Genomic DNA, 20769 nt, shown 5'->3' with positions numbered 1-20769 from the left:
ATTTGAAGTTGCATTATTACGTCAGTCGAGCAAATTTCACCAAGCCTCGTTTGTAACCAAAACTCTTCGCATTTGCACTTTTTGGGCGTGAATATTCTTTTCAACTGTTCTGCCTTGGGAATTCATTTACGCACAACTTGGCAACTTTTCAACTTCAAAGCGAGGCTGGGTGGTGAAATATACTCGTCTGACGTAAACATGCATAACGGTTATTATAAATCACTCTTATCTATGGCTTTAGAAAAAGGGCAAAAAATTGTCAAACTAAAGCATAGTGTGAACTCATCGAAAAGTAAACTGAACAAACCTTTCCAAGAATACCAGAGTCTCCACGGGGTCCAGGGTGAAGTAGACACTGTCTGCGAGGAGTAATAGCGATCTGATCTCTCTTTTTTGACATTTCATCTATCAATGTCGTAACAGCTGATGGCTAGGGACAAACAAGTAGTAGAGAGCTTAGATTCTGAAACTTAACGTTAAATCTCATGATCGTACTCGTCCTCAAATCTAAAGCTCTCTAGTGATTAGGCTGATTTAGCAACAGGACGGGAACGTCAGTTGACGACGGGAAAGCGCGCGGAAGGGACTAAACACGACTTCCGGTGCCCAATTTGCCGCTCTGCCATTGGTCAAGCCAGTTGTTTGATTTGCGCGCGGCGTTGTCAACTGACGTTCCCGTTCTGTTGCTAAATCGGCCTATTAACTCTTTCACTCCTGGAGCTATGGTGCGACCATTCAAATGAAACGGATATTTAACAATACTATTCTATGGCGCGAATTGATTTTTACAAAATGAGACTTTCCGGCAATATGCAAAACGTACGCACAATAACAAAATGAAGCATCATCCACAACTTTCTAGCACTTCGTCTAAATAAGAAAACGAAAGTAAACGTGAAAGCTTCAGAGGTACCAACAGGCATGGCCAAGGAGTTGAACTCAGATCCAACTTAAATCAAAACCAGCCAGCGCCGTGTGGCTACATGTGCACCTCATTTTTCCCCTAACAGAAGTTCCGACGACAAGAACATAATTTCTTTTATGACTGGGAAGCGTTGTCGTGTGAACGATGGACAAAGAGAAGTGGCGGAAACCTCGCTTCCGCTCTTCCCCTTCCCAGCATTCACGACGTGTGTTTACCCCTTCTAGTCTCCGCCAAGCCTCTGTGAAAAAGAGGGGACCTCAGGATAAACCAAAACCAGCGACCTCTGGACTTGAGCTTGGTACTCTAACTACTCCATTAGGGTGGCTCGATCCTGTATCAGGATTACTCCTTACCGATGCTAAGCTGCTTGCAGGGATGTTCTGTTTTCTGAGTTCCCCTCTCAGCTTCTGTTCTTGTAAAGAAGCTTCATGCACTGACACTGTAATGGACAAAAATAAAGGTTATGGCTCAATTATAAAATTGTTTGTTCAAATCTTAAACCCTAACATGCATGAAAATAAGCTTACAATGAAATAAATAAAAACTGATTTAACCATTACAGCACTATATAGTATCAATAATATCCACGAACTTGGAACTTAAATAATAAAAATAATAATTCCGTTATTTACCCTCGGCAGTATTTATAGCACTAATGATGGTGGGGCCGAGCAATTGCCTAAAACAGATGATCTGAATCAAACTTGATAGGGTTAATAATCCCAACTGGCCGGAGGCAAACCAGCCGAGGATTTCAACTCGGGACTACCGTGAACAAATCCAGCTAACGGTTGGAGCGGGACTCGAACTTGGAGCCTCCGAATTACAAGTCCAGCGCTCTAACCGCTCGGCCAGGCTGCCTAAAAATCGACTAGTTCCATATTTCACTGAGGTCACTGCTCCTGTCAGAAAATCATCGCCACAAGGCAATGGAATAAGTAAATAAATACATAAATATACCTTAACATGGCTGGGGAAGAGAATGGCCACAGAGTTTATTTGCCTTCTAGTAATGGCTCACTTCTTAGGGTCTGACGACGGGCTAGCACTCGATGCGTCAGCTTTTGAGTCTTTTTATGGAGGATTTATATTCACATAGGAATTCTCCAGACTGATCTCCATACATTTCCTTACAGAATTAGTTGAGAGAATTTGATAAAAGATCAAAGCATTTCCGTTTGGTGATCATTTTATTATTTCTCATAACGTTTTCTCTTGATGATGCAGTGTTATTGTTAGGAGAAAATTGATGTTAGTCACTCTTGGGACTTAAAGGGTAAGACCAGATGACTCACTCCCCCTCGCCACCTCTGTGGACGAATTTTAATGTGGTCGACTGCAAAGAACCAAAAATAAGCCACCAACCTTGCATCTCGTTAATGAGTTGTCGCGTAGTTTCAAAAAGGAGCCGGTAGGTGCGTATCGTCTCAAATAAGTGATCTCTTTCTTTCGTCAGCTGAGCCATCTGTTGCTGTTTCCTTACATCTAAAACCAAAAAAGTAAAGTACTGTTTATGTAATATGCTGTGTTAGTTAAAACACTGCCAAACAAGGTAGAAAGTAACTAAAAGGAAGTGATTTAGAGAGGTCAAAGGACAAAAAAGCACTTTTTTTACGTTAATCAATCAGAGGAATTAGGCACTTCTTTATAACAACCGAAGTGTACTTGCTATTCTAAAAAGGTCGAACAAAGAACGAGAAGTTTATTTTTTAAGTTAATTATGAAGAAGGAATCTAGCATTTTTTTTTCTTCTCGAAACCGATGTGTACTTGCCATTGTAAAACAAAAGAAAGGTTGCAGAAAGGACGAGCACTTGTTATTTTGTGTCAATACTTAGAGGGAGAGGAAAATAAGCACGACAGAAAACCGCAGTGTATTTTCTATTTTAAAACAAAAAGGTCACACAAGGAAGAAGCTCATTATCGGATATCCTTTAAGTTAGGGCCTGTTTACATGGAGGTGGGGGACCCCAGATAGGTGAGGTAACAGGTGGCGGGTCACCCCACCTATCATGTAACTGTGATCAAACTAAAGTGAGAGGTTATGTGGACAGGTGGGTTACCTCACCTACCTGGGGTCCCCCACCTTCATGTAAACAGGCCCCTAATCATGAAGAAGAAAGTCAGCACTACATGAAACTGAAGAGTACTTGCCATTGTAAAACAAGAATGCCAATGTAAACACGGGAATAGGATGAGGCGAAGAATTAGGAGGAATTTGAGTATGGAAGTTCAGCAGGTATTCCTGTCCGTCTTTGCCCGCAGTGTTCTCTTGAATAAGGAGGTTCTGTACAGTGGCCACGCCTTTGACCAGGGGTACTTCTAAAGAGTACACATTTCCAATCAGAGCAGGGATCTCGTCAATGCCTTCTGATGGTGTCGTTACCTTAACAACCACCTTTCCTTTAAGATTCTCGCCAGTCAGGTTATCAAATTTGTCCTAAAACAAACGGCAGAGAGAGTAATCTTTGTCTCAAGGATGCCTAAAGCCATTGTCACGCAGTTCAGCATTTGCTGATCAACAAATGTTTGAGCTCTTGCTCAACAAATGTGTATCAAGCCATAGTGAATATTGAAATGGACCTTTAAACATGCACGCTGAGGGTTTTTTTAACCTTGTTGAGAGATCAGCAACTAACGAGAGCTGCAACATTAGTTGGTTTCAGATCAGAATTGAGAAAAACGCCCAACGCTCGTTATGGAAGTCCTGAATAGGACTGATGTTGTCGGCAGTGACTGACGTTTCGACAACCTGTGCGGTAATCATCTTCAGAGTCAAAGTGAGTTGTATCACGTCATTTGATGGTATTTTAATAACCAGAGTTTAAAAACTCTGGTTATTGACCTGATTCATCATTAGGTCGCAATGTTATTGGTCGTCTACCAGTCGAACCGTGATGTTCTTGAAGATTCCGTGATGTTCTTGAAGACTGGTAATGTCATTGGTGCGATTCGATCCGTCAAATTGTCAGTTGTCCAGTCGTTCTCTCGTAGTTAGTTTTGCTTGATTCCGTTAATAAGTCGTTTGTACGGTGCCGGCAACTGTTGACTACGATTCCGTGTTTTTTGTTCTAAGTTAGTAAACGAGCTTTCTAAAGTGAGTCGTTGATAGTAGTCTGTAGAATACGTAATACATGTCGCAGAGTCCCAATCGATTCGATGTTTCGTCTGTAAATGGTGCTCAGCAATGTGATTGTTGACGTCACCATTTCTCGTCGTTCGTTTGTGTTCGGTTATTTGCGTGCTAAGGTTTCTGTCGGTTTCACCAACTACTTACATTGGCAAAGTAATGGTAATTGAAGATGTGGGGTGATTTTGGCATTAAAATGAGGGGAGAAAGCAACCAAAAAACAGTAAATATTAGCACCTTAAGTTGTAACTTGAGTGTCTTCACCAGGGTTCGGCTGTTGGTCCTTTGAGTGTTGGAAACAGTAGGAGTCGCAGGCATTGTCTCCGGTTCAAGCTTCACAGGGAGACCAGCTTTTGCTGTGAATGTAATCTGCAAGAGGGAGTAAGTGAAATTCTTCGTTAACTAACATAGTTGGCTCTTACTATCATTAAGAATTGGTAAAGTATTTAGCTGATGAGGCCAAAGAACTCTCCAAACGCTGGGTAGCTAAAGTATGTATTACTAAGTGATAAAACTGATTAACTTGTAGAAAAATGAAATGAATCCACTGTAAAATATGTCGCTAAACAGAAGTGCTTCTTTATAAGAGAACAGATTTGAGAAGAAAGAAGAAAGAAGAAAGGATTGTCGTAAACAGACGCCAGGTTGGTATTTGGTGTGTTGTGCTCAAGATAGCTCTTCCTTACGTTGCAGACAACAAAAAGACCGCAAGAGGGTATCCAGTGTGTTTCGCTCAAGGAAGCTCTTCCTAACGTTACAGACAACAAGTGTTATTACCAATAGAATAAGGGTTTATGCAAGATGTAACTGGTAAGGAAGACTCCACGTTAAACAAACAATGCTCTCACCGGTTTACTAGAGAGTGTGGCTGCTCCTGCAGATCCAAACTGTACCACCATACAATAGCCACCTGACATATCTGGTACTTTGAGGTCCCTAGTGAGTGCAGTTTACAATATATGGTTATAAGAGAATGCATGGAAAGATTTGCATTGCTTGCTTTGAAAACTACTCAATCAATTATACTTCAGTTGATCTTATTACTGTGGCTGCCCAGTCTAGATATACTCTTAGGTCCAGGAATGCGACTTTGTTGGTACCAGCCAACGCACGATGCCTACCTACTGACTTGGTGACCGAGCCTTTCAGTCAGCAGCTCCCAAACTGTGGAACAGTCTTCGGGCGGAGACAAGAAACATTCAGAGCCTTACATCTTTTAAGAGAGCTCTCAAAACCTACTTTTTTAAGATAGCGTTTAATTAACTTTTTTTTTTTAAGGTAGCTTATAATTGACTTACTTTTTTAAGACAGCTTTTAACTTACTTATTTTTATCTCATCGTTTGTAATGCGCACATGAAAATATTTCCATTGTATATGCGCAATAAATAAGTTTCATATTTATTGTTGTTGTTATTATTATTATCATTATCATTACTATTATTATTAATAGTAGTAGTAGTAGTGGTAGTGGTAGTAGTAGTGGTAGTGGTAGTGGTAGTGGTAGTGGTAGTGGTAGTGGTAGTGGTAGTGGTAGTGGTAGTGGTAGTGGTAGTGGTAGTGGTAGTGGTAGTGGTAGTGGTAGTGGTAGTGGTAGTGGTAGTGGTAGTAGTAGTAGTAGTACCTGAAGTAGAATTCTCCATCTTTATCCGTTAACTTCCGCTTTGATGGGTACAACGTTGTGGCCTTAACAAAATTACAATATAAGTAAAATGTTAAGCCTTGGAGGTTTCAATTAACAGCGGCATTATGCTACACCGTTGTGACTTCAGTACGATAACAGTTTAAGTTATCAACAATAGGCCAGTCATTTTACCACTTCTGAATCGTAACCAAGCCCTTCTGCTGTGGATATGCTGTCACTAAGAGGAACGGGCAGGGGATTTCCTCCGGATACTATGAACATTACCCCCGGTAGTGGTGGATCCAGGGGAGGGGTCAGGGAGCCCGACCCTCCCTCATATTTTTGACCCCCCCTCCCCCTTATCTAAGAGTCTGGATGACCGCCCCCATCCCCCCCCCCCCTCCCCTTATCTCAAGGTCTGGATCCGGCATTTCCCGGCTACTTTCATAGGAAACAAAAGGTAACTAGGACGTAACTATTTCCTTGAAGTTCAATTTCCCGCCTACTGATTGCATATAACGTCAGCTTGAAATCTTGGTGACAGCGCTAGACAATAGCTCTCGGCTAGTTAGTGCCTAAGAATCTTGACACTTACAGTGTATGTATTGTGAAACCCAGTTACTATGTGATGTGAAAGAAAACAGGCTAGTATAACATACCCTGGCTGGGGGCTTGTCTGATACTGGACCGTCCTTAGAGTGCCATATCTTCAACACTATGTCCTTAGCACTTGCTGCTTTCATTACAGCCTCATCCTCTCCAACGACATGGGCTGAAACAGCTGAAACGCAGGACAGTAGGTTTGTTTGGGGGAGAAAACATCCCCCAACCTGCAGCTCTTATGCCAACACCCACCCAAGGAATGAGTCAATCAAATTTTCTGATAAAAGTGTTCAACATATCAATGGCCTAACGTGGCCAAACTGCTTTGAAGTTGAATTTGTATGGTCAGAACTCGGATTCAGGTTAAAGTAAAATATAGATCTCCAAACCCCTGGAATTTAGTCACACAATGCTGAGCGCAATGCTTAGAAAGACATAGCCAAGTGTATTCAAGCCTCGATATCCACCTACAAATTCTCCATACTAATCTCCACACAGTTCCCTTAAGACCTAGGTGAGAGAATTGCCACTCTGTAGGTCTGGAATCCCAGAGGGTGCTAATCGAACAAGTCCTTGCATATCACCTTCCGTTTTGGATGAGAATTCCCTATACATAGCTAATATCAGTCAAATGCTGCTGAAAGTGGAGAAAAAATCACAGCCTTTTCCCTTGGTTGATCATTTTATCATTTCTCATAACCGTTTCTCTTGATTACGTGTTGATATTGATCGGAGAAAATGGATTTTGGTCGCTCTTGAAGATTAAATGGTTAAAATGCGGAGTCACTAGACAAAGTATTTGACCTGCATATGCGGTCTTAACCCGTCAGTAGCCCCGTCTTGCCTTTCTCGCGTGAGGTGATTTTCACGCGCGCTCGCGTTTCGCTTGCTCTACTATCCCTGAGGAAAAATGGGGACTACTCGTAGTCTAGACCCGATTATCAGTCGCTGTTCGGTAACTAGGAAGCTTAAGCAACGACGACGGCACCGGTGGAGGAAACGTTCCGCAAAAAGTGAATTCGCGCTGTTTCAAACTACATTGCTCTTATCCCAACTCTTTTAATTTGTCAAATGATGGCTATTTTTTTTAGGAGTTGAATTCTAAAGGGCTGCATCTGAGTTCACGAAAGAAAAAGGAAAATCGGTGTTTTGTATTAAAATTCTGAGGAAGTTTCACGTCGTAGTCGTGGAACAACGGCAAAGAAATGTACAAAAAAAAAACGTGATGTACGCACAAGGTTGTTGTTGTGCCAATCTAAACCTATTGTTTTTTGCCGTTCTCGTTGACGTCGCCGTCGTCGTTGCTTGAGGTCTCTAATGAGCTTGCGACCTCGACCGGACCCGAGATAGCGCCGGAAATACAGCCTATGGAAAGCGCAAGTTTTGACGGCAAAACTGGAAACCCGTTTGCTTGCTTGGGATACACTTGCCCGCCCAACAGTCCTACCAGACTACTGGCAATCTAATGGTCTCACTTACTTGGTAACAACTCTCCAACAACACAAGGTGCATTAGAATCAAACGTGACGTTAAGATTTACAGCCTTCGATGGGTCAGGCTCCACTCTGAAATGCAAAACATATAACCAAAACAAAAACTTTATCATTAGAATATGACAGTGCAGATATAACTACCCGCAAATAGCTACAGCTGGTAGAGGCGGGTAGGTATCACAAGAAATTACAGTATCAGAAGCACCAACTTGAGAACAGCGATCGCAAGTAGCTTTGACGCGTCCGACTTCTTTCAACGCTTGCGGTAACGTATGTAACATATTCACCCCTAAGCGATGTACTAGCTATCTCCAAAAACGGCAAAAGCGAATGCAATAGCCCATTTATAGCGCGAAAGTTGGTCATGGTCTCTGCCGTTTCCTTTTGCTTTAAATGCGACGTTCAACATCGCTGTTGATACAAAATATTGAATATTTCGGCGAATAAACAACAATTTTCCACTGTCCTTACTCTTACAGACCGCAGAGGCAACGTGAAAATCTTTAATACGATGCAGTGAAACAACTGGAGTGCAGTTCGCAGTTCCAATAAAGTTTTACACATTTGGACGCCATTTCGGAGGACTAAACTCTCATAAATCAGAGCTCTCGACCAAGTCGCTGAGTTGCTGTGAAATGTGTATTAACCTACTTCACAGAACTTACCTCACGCTTATCGTAGGCGCATCCAGTGCAGTTCTTCCAAGCAGGGCTTTGATTCTTATTCCATACATTCCCCTGATTTTCAAACACACGTTACTCCAAGTTATTTCACAGAGTTAAACTGTGACTGAAGAAGAAATTGTTCCTAAGAAATGCCAAGGTTGGGGTTCTTAAAGTCGAGGGATATTTTTTTGATCGGCACCAAGTGTGTGCCGGCATTTAGTGTCCTTTTTAGGGAGGTGTTCGTCTTATGGAGTCAAAGAAAATGAATGAAGAATGGCAGCAACCGACTCTAGGTGTCCATTTTAAGGAGGTGTCCGTCTTATAGAGAATCCGAACGACTAAATAATTTCAGGGACCAACTCTAGGTGTCTGTTTTAGGGAGGTGTCCGTCTTCTACAGAATCAAAGAAAATGAATGAAGAACGACAGGGACAAACTCGAAGTGTTTTAAGGAGGTGTCCATCTTAGAGAGAGTCAAAGAAAACGACTAAAGAATGGCAGAAACCGACCCTTGGTGTCCGTTTTAGGGAAGTGTGCGTTTCAAAAAGGGTCAAAGAAAATGACTAAAGAATGGCAGGGACCAACTCTAGGTTTCTGTTTTAGGAAGGTCTCTATCTTATAGGAAGTCAAAGAAAATGACTAAGGAAAGCCAGGGACCAACTCTAGGTGTCCCACTAACAGAGGCGTCCGTTAAGAGGGAATTAAAACTGCCGAGTAGCAGAACTAAGAAACGGTGTACAAAGTAAAGAAAGCTTTTGTTTGACTCAGTAACGTTCGTGAAGGGCTGAGGTAAGAGCTATCAAGTAAGAGGCAGGAACAGGGGCATAAGAAGACTGAAATGTTCATATTCCACCTACTTGGTTGCGCTCACAGTAGGTTGACCAAACGTTGCTTGACCCTTGCTATCCGTCTTCTGCTGAGCAGGTGCTGGAGTCAACTGAAAAAAATAAAATAATAAAAATGCCCACAATTAGATTCTTACCAAGAAAAACATCATTTTGCACAGATTTATATAAATTTGCATAGTTAGGTGCACAACGTACCATCGATAGAACGCTCAAGAAATAAGGCAGTAAAAACAGTTCATTCGACCAGATCTTTTTAATTGCAAGAAAAGGTCGCAGATTACATAATACAGTCGAGCCTCTCGACAGCGGCCACCTTGGGGACAGAAGAAAGTGGCCGTTATTGGGAGATAGGGAGTACAACATGTTTATTGCGCTACTAAGTTCATTCTTATTGTATCCCATAATGGTAATCCAATCATATATAATACATAGAGATAAAATACACCAAAAAACTTGAATATTGCTTTGAATTAAAATGTTAACGTTCCAAAACAAGCAAGGCTCGCAGCATTCGTAGACAATTTATGCTTACTGCAGCAGCATAAATGGATCACAATCAAAATATGATTGCCGCGATTAATCACCAACGCGCCATACGGATCAAACTTTACGACCATTCTTGACTTTTTCGCTGGTTGCTGAAAAAACTGGCCGTTGTCAAGAGGTAATAGGGAGCTTAAGCAACAGCGACGGCGACGGCTATGAAAAAGTCACTTTAATTCGTCAAATGTGGGCAATTTTTTATGGAGTCGAATTCTGAAGGATTGTATCAAAGTTCAGGAAAAGAAAAGGAAAGTTATTGTCTTGTGTTCCCGTCCTCGACAAAACGTGAAATTAGGCACTTTCACGTTGTAGTCGTGCACGTGCAAAGCTGTTGTTTTGCTAATCTAACCTATTGTCTTTTTGCCGTTCTCGTTGCCGTCGCCGTCGTCGTTGCTTAAACTCCCTTATTAACACGCCTTAGTGGCCGTTGCCGTTGTTCAGAGGTTTAGACAAGAGTCAATCTATGGACTGCCCCCCTGGGACAAAAAAGGGGCCGTTGTCGAGAGGTGGTCATTAGTGGAGGTTCGACTGAAACTGCATTTATTAAAAGGAGACCAAACTATTAAAGACTTGGTCAAATTTTAATTGAATAACAACAACTGAGATTCTCACCTTAATTCCTCTGTCCGTATTAAGGACCACCTTAACATTAGGTTCATCTGAAGGGTTTTCAAGCTTGTCGCACAGTTGAACAGTAAGAGGAAATGGCATCTTGGTATCGTTAAACACCGAAAGAGGCTGTAAAACAAGTAAAAACAAATCACAACATGAACTCTAGTTTGTACAAGAGCAGGCTTGATAACGCATAGGAAGCTTTCCAAGCAATGTTGTTTCGTACTACAGCAAGTCTGAGGTCGAGGAAATCCCAACAAGCACTCTAACTTAGTGTGCTTTCCAAAAGGGAGAACTGGCTGGTCAGACCATGGCTGTACCTGTCATTTTGAAAATGAAAAAGGCTTTTTCCAAGAGTTTTTGATGAAAAACTATTTCCTTCGTGCATACTATTTAGAGTTTGACTGATCTGGCTGGATAGCTTTGATTAAAAGTAAAATTATCATTACAACGGGAATGTGCTGGCCGGTCAGTTCTGGCAAATGGAAAATGCCCTAACTAGCTGAGGAGACAAAAAGACTTTATACACAACATTGTTGTGCATGAAAGTGTTGTGATGTTATCTATGAGTTGAAGAGTCAAAAAAGTCATGGTTGAAATGTGCGTATGCCTCTCAATTTAATGTCACGTGGGGCTCCAAGCGTCAAAAGGACACTCTTTCAGTGGGTTTGGCACTCACTCATTGATAGATTGAATTCAGTGTTCAACATTTGAAGATGAAACACTGAAACACACTGGGTCCAAGACTCGCGTTTTTCATACCTACCTCAGAGTGATCAAACTTTAGAATCTTGAGCTTCGCTGGTGGGCCTGCAATAACCTGAAAACCAAACATTAATGTACCAAAAATTTAGGTCTGGTCAAAAACTCAAATTGACTCATGACAACTTGCTCTCACAAATAGCTTTGCTTCGTTGGCGCTTGCAAAAATCTGGGTCTTTTTCCAAGTAAGGTGCAAGTGGAAGGCAAGAAAAAGACCACTCGCCTTACACTTATGTTGCTGGGCCCCACCGAGAAGCGACACTATAAGTGGGTTGAGTTTCATGTTGGTTCTTTCCTTGTTCAATGAGGTTTTTCCGCACGTACTCCGATTTCCCCCTCGAAAACCAACATTTCCAAATTTCCATACCATCATAGACTGCAAAACAGTCCGTATTTTTTGCGTATTCAAGTAGGCGCGAGCAGTCAAACAAAAGGTCTGAAGGGAGGCTGAAAACGGCGAGCAAGACTGGGGAGAGACCGTGAGAGGCTGGCGCTCTTCGCGCGTGTGAGATTCTTAAGCTACGCAAAAACGATTTTGAGAAAAAAAAAAAAAAACCCGACTGTTTTGCAGTCTACTACGATCAAGATTTGCAGACGAATAATCACTACATGGATGCACTTCCTAGCCCTGCCTCTACATCTAAAACGTTTGTACAATGTAGGCGTAAATTTAAAAATATCTGGCTTTCGTATGTTTGTAGACATCTGGCGAACTGCCATTTGCAATTGTTGGTTTTTGAGGCGAAAGGAAAACTACCGTGCTCTCTTGAAACAAGAGAGAGAAGGGAAAACACGGTAAAGAATCAGCCACGAGGGAGAGAAGCATCAACAAACACAACATGATCGTCCGCCTCAAGATGAACCCGCGTCACATTGGAGGGAGATGAGAAGTCGAGTACATCCACATATAAATACTCTATACTGAACTATACAATTCCTTACAAAATTAGTTGGGAGAATTTAACTTTCTTGTTCGTTACATCATTTTATTAGTTTATTAACCTCTTCGACATGTTATCCATGCCTTTTTAGGGCAAGTTATGATTTCTCTTAGGCCCGTTCTAAACGTCGAACTTCACTGACATGTGCCGAAATCAACGCTAATTGCGGGCGATAAGAGGGGCACGCAATCCTAATATACAGGTTGTTATTACGCATGCATCGCATGTATGTAGCCTGCATTCGTTTGGACTTCCACTTAGAATGAATGGAATGCTCATTACGCACGTTTGGCCCTTCTATCACTCATAATCTGATGACGCGTGTTTTGACCATCTGTCACGTGAAACTTGCGCAAAGCACAGCGTTGGAGCAAAAGCGTTTTGACCTTGGATCGTGGTCGCCCACATTCCGTAACCTTTGGTTTTTACTAGTAGGAACATTTTGTTGTTCTCGCTCATTTGCACACATGAAGTCTAACCTTAAAATTACAAGAGATATTGAAACACGCAATGTATGGTAAAAATACTACAATACTCACCTCTAGTCTCTGATAACATATAAGATCTTTCCATTTAATGCTGACTTCTCTGTGTCCAAGGGGGCCATCTTCAAATTGAATGTTCTTGATTACGATATTACCATCCTACAAAACAAAACACAGCAGGGTTGTAAGCAAAGAATACAAATACAGCTACTAAAACGTCAAACGCAATTCCTTGGCAGAGTCATGCTACCAGAAGCAGGGTTTATTCTAAAAATTGGCTAATGAGGGTCAAATGGCCCCCTTCTGTAATTTTAGGGGGCCCTTTTTCAAGAAACTGGGTCCCCAAAAGGAATTTGAACTTATTGGTACAGACTGTTCCATGAGAAAACGAACCTTTCTTGGCGCGTTGCCGCCATTTTGGAACATTCTGGACAACTAAAAAAGACTGGGCTCAAATTACTGCAGAATCCCGGATGTTTGTCTGGTGAAGTAATGACTCAAACGAAGAAGAGAAAGGCAAATGAAAAAGTAAGAGGCTATAAAAGTTCGAAGTAAGTTTAAAGAGCGGCCGTCAAATCAGTGTTGTTGTCAGTCATGTTTTTGAATACTTTATTTCAAAAAATAGTACTCATTCTTGGGTCTATTCTTTTGTGCCTCGTTTGACGCGGCAACGTATATTTTATGCGGCATTTTTTTCCAAATTACGGAAATCCCGCAAGGCCGCGCTGTAGAATAAACCCTGCAGAAGGGGTTTAAATGCAGTTATCATTCACTTAAAATATTTCACCATTTCTGATTGGCTCAAAGCCCCCGGCTAATTCTTCATAACAAACTGACGTTGACCAAATTTGGAACATGCGAGGCCTTCAGCCTCGGTGGATAACATCCTCCTCGATTCTTCACCTCCTACTCGGCCTCATTCAGTAATTGCTAATTGTACAGATAAGTCATCGTGATTTTCTAATTACAAGCCTGGCTCCAGTTGTTCAAAGGGTGGATAACCCTATCCAAAGGAAAAATCTCTTTCTACTGGATAAAGCAATTGGTTTCCAGCTATCCTTCTTTTTGAAGAACTGGGGCAGGATGGCATTAAAGGGACAGGTTCACGGTTCGCCACATGCTAATTTATCAAAATCCTGTTTTCTGTCGGGACATGCTGAATCGTCTATGCACGCAATATGATCATGTCATAATGTTGTCAAAGAACCAATCTGCACACTCCCCTGGTAGTTACTTGATCAACTTATGTGCAAATAGCTGTACATTCATCAACCATGGAATAAAACCTTCGGGTCAACAATAAATTCAACGTTGGTAGTGTTGGCATAATCCAATAATTTTTTCTGCGATTTTAGCACTCCTCCATCCTACTTCAGGTTACTCTGAAATACACTTCTACTTCGAAATACACTCTGAGTTCGCTAAGATACATGTGAGAGGGATTATTAACCGATAGGATTAATAATAAATTGGGAAAAAGTAATTTAATTAATGAGCATGCGCTTAACCGTGAACTTGTCCCTTTAAGTGGAGACGAGAATTCATGAATTTGGAAACTACTAGTAAAACAAAACTGTTTCCCCACCATCATATCAAACGTTACTTTGCAAAACTGTTAGCCTAACAAGTCTTCAGAAACTCCAATTACAATCCGTTTCTATCTCATTCAAGTTTGTCCATGCCTGCTTCCTTTTGTACTTGGTCTGATATTTAATCCTTCTTTTAACGTTTTGAGCGGTTACTTTTATGTTTCACTATATCTGGTGGCAGTTCTCAATGTTTGAATTTTGAAAAATTTCGTGGTAAAGCCCCTATAACTCGAAATTACCATTTTCACCATTTTGGGTAACTTCCAGTATGGACAACAGCTTGAGCTCACAGTCAACAAGACTCCTTGCAAGAATGAATGACAAAAAGAGTCGGTTATTAGAAAAAATCGGCCGGTACTTACAGCTGTGAATCCCAACTGGACATCTCGTTCTTTCAGCCCGTCTGATGAAACGTGAAACTCTGGCAAGACGTGGCTGGGAAACTAAAAGAATCCAAAGAACAAAAAAAGAGGAAAAAATGGTTTGAAACCGACTAATGAAAAAGAAAAGATTGTACATGAATACTGTAGGAGGAAGCATAACAAAATAGCAAATGAGAAGACAATCAAGCTCAAACATGATACGAGGGTGATGGCCAACAAGCCTGGCAAACATGTTACAGTTTTTTTTTTTGACAAATTAAAATAAAGGAAAAGGTATGCAATTTGTTCAGTCCACCTTAGGAAACATAAAACTCTGGCAATACGTGGTCTGGAAACTAGCAAATACACGGAAGTAAATAAAATAAAGTAAAAAAAACTGACGAATGAAAATGAAAACTACAAAAAAACACAGAAAACGAGAAAACAATCAAATAATTTTGTTGATTAAAAAATAAAACGAATTACTGAAACAATTGTTGCAGATTGGTTTTGCCAGAGAAAAGATGTTCTGAAAGGAAATTCCTCACCTTGCCTGTTTTGTTGCCATGTTTATCAGTTGCTGACAGAATGATATCTGATACTAGAGGCTCTCCTAATCTCATGCGAGGTTCACTGCATGAGCACTTCAAGATGCTGGGAGCGTCGGCGTGGGGTCTGCAGATAGGGCGTGACCGAAATTAGACAAATTGCTTTGTTCCTTTTCTAAACCAGCTTAAGGGACAACCACAATGGCAACGCCAAACATCAAAAGAGTTGCCATAGCCGTTGTCGAGTTAGTTGCTTAACTTCCCTAACTATTCGCAAGAGCAATTCCAATTCTCTACTTGGCTCTGAAAACTCGCCTAGTGCTCAAAATAATGGCCGGAAAAGTTAGTTCAAAACTTTATATTCGTAGAATGATATTAGCCATTCGATGGCGGAGGAATTTTGAAAAGAGAGATTAGTAGAGAGGTAATTTACAGGCAACTAACAGCAGCCTAAGGTAAGCGGCTTAAAGCCATGTCCATCTCCCTGGGTTCAGTGTCTGTTGTAAAAAAGTCTACTGTACTGTCATTTTTATTCATTTTTGTTTCGTATCACCCCTCCGCCAAGCCAACATTTTGCCGTAAGTGAGAGGTAAGTGTTAATTTTGGCTTAGGGGAGGGGTAGGTGGGCAGTTTCCCAGAAACGCATAATGATCCTTTGTTTCTCTTTCGCTTAAGAATAACAAGTTCTCTCACTTTACAAAAACGTTCATAGTGATGGATGTTACCTTAGCGTGAAGGAAAACTCCAGTCCTGCTCCACCGGTCATACTAACTTGGCAGTATTTTGGTTCATCACAAGAAAGAGGTGCCTACAATAAAGACAAAAATGACGATACTTTCACCTCAGAACACAAGGTACGATACATGTATGTGTTCGCTAAACCAATGACTATTACGGTGGCTCGACTGGATTTTTTGGGGGGGATACCTCCCAAGTTTGAGCATTAACTACGTCGGCATGAGTAAAGATATGGGAAAAAGGTTACCACAACTGTATTATGTAATGATGAAAATTTCTTATGATCTGGGTTTTATTGCAATCGGAGTCGCCATGGCAACATAATGACGCTATTACGCTTTTTATTTATCTTTGTGTTTCTCTGTACCAGGAGTTTTTTGAGGAAATCGCTTAAGGGAGTATGTACCTGCCATAATTGTCTCCATTATGGCAAAGTTTAAAAAAAATTCAATGAGAGCGTTTTCGAAATATTTTAACACGCAGTTTTAACAATCATAAAAACAGTGAAATAGCATGCTATCCACACAATTCGCTAATATTTTAAGAACATGATAAGCTTTCGAAACGCGGCTTCATCCCATAGTGGTTTGATTCCATTGAAAACTGCATACAAAAAAAGAGGGGAATTGTTCTGGGCGATCGCGAGCAAGAAGAATTTTATTAACTTGCATTCAGCTGCTTTTATTACAGTTTTTGGACGTAATTTGGTCCATGCCGACAAATTTCGCATTTTTCAAAAAACCGCTCGATAAATTTTTTTATAAAGTCGACAATCTCGAGATCAAGCGTCAATAAATATTCCCTGCAAGTTTCAAGAACATTGAAAACAGGGAAGACTTTTAAATAGGGCCTCAAATATAACCAATTTTTCCTCCAGATTTTGTGTTTACAAGTGAGCGTCCTCATTATTCACTAGCATTGTTTTCAAGTTTCATATACAAGTGCACATTTAGCAAAAAGATAGAATTTGCATCAAAAAGGATGGAAAAAGCGATTTCTTCAAAAAACTCCTGGTACAGAGAAACACAGAGATAAATAAAAAGCGTAATGGCGTCATTACGTTGCCATGGCGACTCCGATTGCATTAAAACCCAGATCAAAAGAAATTTTTATCTTTATATAATACAGTTGTGGTAACCTTTTTCCCATATCTTTACTCATGCCGACGTAGTTAATGCTCAAACGTGGGAGGTATCCCCCCCCCAAAAAAAATCCAGTCGAGCCAGCTTAACTGTACTTTTTTGAAATGATCAGTGTTTGGAAACTGAAACATTGATTTATAAGAAAAAATTGTGACCAAAACATGCAACAAAAATTGCAGCTTGAAAGGCCACGATAACGTAAAGCTAAAGCAACCACTTTTTTACGTCGATATGACAGCAATTCAGCTGATAAACTTGAGGTCAGCATTGCGCCCATTTTACCGCCCCCCCCCCCCCCCCTTCTCCATCAATGCTCCATTTTAAGGGCATTTAAAGCTAGTTAAAGCTACACAGAAAGGAAAGAAGGTGAATCAAGGATGTGATGTCACCGGGGACCTCACGCACCGAAGGCCGCGCACTATCCAACTGTGCCACCCTTGGTCCATGGAAGCTAAAACTGTCACCGACAAACTTATTTTTACGAACTCCTGTAATTACCTTCACATCAGGAAGAATCCCTTGCTTGATGATGTCTTTGGCAACTTTTGGAGTCCAGTTAACCTGGAGACACAAGAAGACAAGTCACCACATTGATAAACAGTAACAGTTTACAACTGCTAATTCACACCAAGGGCGCTTACCAAAAGTCAGGAATTGCCAGCCAGACCGTTCGTCTTGAAAACGATATAGGCCTTCTTTCGAGCTTTCACCAGAAAACCAACACTGCTGTACACAGAATTTAAAAATAGACTATTCTGGCTGGACAGATCTGATTGACGCTGGAATTTTCATTAACAGTGGGCTGGTCTGGCAGGCCAATTCAGATGGAAAGCGCACTAAGTTTGCTTATATGATGATGTGTGTTATTCCTATTTCCTAAAGAGCCTTGATTGTTGAGTTGACGTGTTGACCTAGTGGATTACGCTATTTTGTCTAATTTCCTTTATTGATATGTTCTGTCTCTGACTGTGCTCACATTTTGGGTGGCCATACTCGTGTTCTACAATGGGCCTTTTCCGATTGCCTTCAGCCTCTTTGTAAAAGAAACTCCTGTTGCTGGTCATTTCATAGCGGAGGCCCATTTTATGGTAGTCACGTGACCGTACGTCCACCCACCCGCTCGCCCGATGTGGAATGTTACACTTTCTAGCTAGTTTGGGAGCCTGCAACTTGATATTGCAAATCCTTGTTGTGGTCAGTTGACAGCTGTCAAAACAAAGTATCTGCTGACCAGTATAACCTGACCGTATCGCGGGCTCAGGTGTCGACCCATCGAGGTTATGTCTTGTTTTTTTTTTTTAAGTTTACCGCTGACAAGTTTCCAGTTTTCAACTGATCGCAGGCTCAACTGTAATTGGATTTCTTTATTGAAAAAGTTTTTTCATTAACGGGAACTTCGCCTTTAGCCCCGGCTAAACCTATATATTATGAAAATAAGTTTTCATCCACACGCAGATCAATTAAACTCATGTTCGCATGGATGATTGTGCACCAAGCCTTGCTTTGATAAAGATCTGATGGTTTGCTCGGCAACCCGAAAATGGACTATTGGTATAAAATTTAATTAGCTACTTTAGAAACTGGGCTAAGTTAACTGGCGCAAGGACTTTCGCAAGGATATTTACAGAGGAGCAATTGAATTAATTATATCCTTTCCATTTAGAATGACTAAGACCTCTCTTGGATGTACCTTAAATCTGCTGGCTAAGGAGTTGTCTATTGTTACTTCTCTCTGTCCTTCATCCAGAACTCTAAAACCTGTCGGTGACAGCAAGATGCTACAGTTACATTTGCAATATTAACTTGCCCTTGCAACAAGAGATAGAACTTTAACGACGTCTACGCTACCGTCGCCGTCCTCGGATCTTAAGGTGCCTAATGACCAGAAAACGGCTACGCTCGGTTAAATTTAACCAACTTTGGAGGAAAACAGGCCGTGCCACTGACGGCTGGCTGAAGATGAAATGTCACTGCACCAAAAAGTGTGACGTGTCGTTATTATCGAGTTCAGTTAAGGCAAAACCTATTGATTGCTTGTTTCTTATTATTTATCGTTGCATAAACGTCCTAATTTTTAACTGATGTAGTCATGCCTCTATGATATGGATTGGCATTTTGGTGCACCTAAATGCCTTTCCTCTTTTCAAACCCATTTTTTCTCTTTTTTAAGCCTGAAGATTTGTACGTGATATTTGTCATAAATACCACTCGTGAAATTTCAAAGTAGTCTCAAATTTCATTCGTGGTATTTATGCCAAATATCACTACAAATCATGCTATTACCTATACTAATTACTTACGCAACTTAAGACTAACTAGGGCGAAAAAATCATATCAAACTAAGTACACTGATTTGTGGTTTATCACATACTCAGTCCAGTAAGTGTGTTTCCTGCTGTGCAAGGCAGCTCCTGTCCATCGTCCAGCTTCTTCTTCTGTTTCGCATCAGGAAATTTGTAAAACACTTCCAGCTCTGCTGCTTTACTACTGGGTGTCACAATAATGGTCTTTTCCACTGCAGCAACCTCTTTATGATGCTAAAAAATCATGACCAGTCACTAAATCAGGGCTACTGTTGTGTGTTTTACAAAAACGACAAACAAACATGCTGAGGTTCGGGTTGTTGGTCAGCCAAGCCCAGATACAATTTAAAGATGTACGCTAAGAACTTTAAGACTATGCACCACACCCTGCTGGCAGTGCCTTCCTTTCACTTTCTCGATTTTGGCGTATTTGACAAAGACTCCACACAAATGGAGTAAACTCGTTATTGTACATGAGGTAATTGTTGCTGATAAACTGTTTTGAACCCAGGCCTAAAAGCTGTGCGCTCGGTACAGCGGGCTTAGTTATGGCCATCGGTTTATCAGTAAACGGTCGCCCGCACTCGATAAAACCAGTTTGACGATTGAAAACAAGGTTGACTGGTCCAGATGTTCTGGCTTCAGCGACTCCAATGGGATCACGTGATTTAGTCAGAGCCTCCTTTCTTTCCACCTCACTCGAGAGGACAAAAGCAGGCCCTGTTCGCAGACCTTTAGATTCTATGACGAGTACGACTTTCTCAATAGTAAGCAGTGCTCGCGCGAGAACCAGCTTCATTTTGGCGGGAAAACGTGGTAGCCGTCGTCACTTTACTACGAATTTTAGCGCGAATGTCGTGGTGGCGAAAACAAGTTATCAAATGTTGGAAGTTTCATCACATTGGGATCGGGAGAACGCGTAACCTCCTTTACTAAAGATAACAGTGCTAACTTTCCTAGTGACAAATGTAAAATGAAGCTTTCCGGGGAGTCTATATTTTGAGAATACGCGAAAACACTTTAAGTCAAATCTCGTACTCGTAGTCGTCCTCGTCCTTGAATCTAAAGGTTAATAGTACCAAAGCCAAAAGGGACCATCACCATTACCGTAACCATTTCCTTAATCAAATGACAAACCTGTAACTCTATCTTGGCCTTTAGTTTGGTTTCCTTGGTGATCTGCTTCAGACTGATATCAGCACCTGTTAAGGAGGCCTTCCCAGATGCACTGCAGTCTCCTATGTAAGTTGGTAAGCCTGGTGTGCCTGTCAGCTACGACACACGAAGTTGTTTCTTATCAAATTCAAGTTTTACAATAACAAAGCGATTTTTCACACGAGAGCTGGTCGAGAGCTATGGTCGATGAGACTCGGAAATGAAGTGATGGCGATATATCTTTTTTCTCTTTCTCTCTCGCGCGATTTCCCTACAATCGGCCACAAAATTAGTTGAGACGCTCT

At 41.2% G+C, this 20769-nt stretch overlaps 1 protein-coding gene across 1 annotated transcript in view; it reads right to left on the bottom strand.

Annotated features, from left to right (window-relative positions):
- The window catches only part of LOC140946809 (structural maintenance of chromosomes flexible hinge domain-containing protein 1-like), a 49915-nt gene that overhangs the window by 10638 nt on the left and 18508 nt on the right, over positions 1-20769 (bottom strand). The window contains exons 27-47 of the mRNA XM_073395919.1: positions 20447-20581; positions 19378-19543; positions 18697-18764; positions 17505-17567; positions 15852-15934; positions 15127-15253; positions 14579-14659; positions 12682-12786; positions 11206-11259; positions 10440-10565; positions 9294-9373; positions 8438-8509; positions 7759-7844; positions 6336-6457; positions 5677-5738; positions 4903-4990; positions 4292-4423; positions 3079-3364; positions 2291-2410; positions 1279-1364; positions 308-430 (exon numbers count right to left, since the gene is read on the bottom strand). Of these exons, the coding sequence (XP_073252020.1) occupies positions 308-430; positions 1279-1364; positions 2291-2410; positions 3079-3364; positions 4292-4423; positions 4903-4990; positions 5677-5738; positions 6336-6457; positions 7759-7844; positions 8438-8509; positions 9294-9373; positions 10440-10565; positions 11206-11259; positions 12682-12786; positions 14579-14659; positions 15127-15253; positions 15852-15934; positions 17505-17567; positions 18697-18764; positions 19378-19543; positions 20447-20581 (2265 nt within the window). The remainder of the gene's footprint in view (positions 1-307; positions 431-1278; positions 1365-2290; positions 2411-3078; positions 3365-4291; positions 4424-4902; positions 4991-5676; positions 5739-6335; positions 6458-7758; positions 7845-8437; positions 8510-9293; positions 9374-10439; positions 10566-11205; positions 11260-12681; positions 12787-14578; positions 14660-15126; positions 15254-15851; positions 15935-17504; positions 17568-18696; positions 18765-19377; positions 19544-20446; positions 20582-20769) is intronic.

Source organism: Porites lutea, chromosome 8 (assembly GCF_958299795.1).
Source record: "Porites lutea chromosome 8, jaPorLute2.1, whole genome shotgun sequence".
Classification (NCBI taxonomy): domain Eukaryota; kingdom Metazoa; phylum Cnidaria; class Anthozoa; order Scleractinia; family Poritidae; genus Porites; species Porites lutea.
This window is presented reverse-complemented; position numbering and strand designations above follow the sequence as displayed.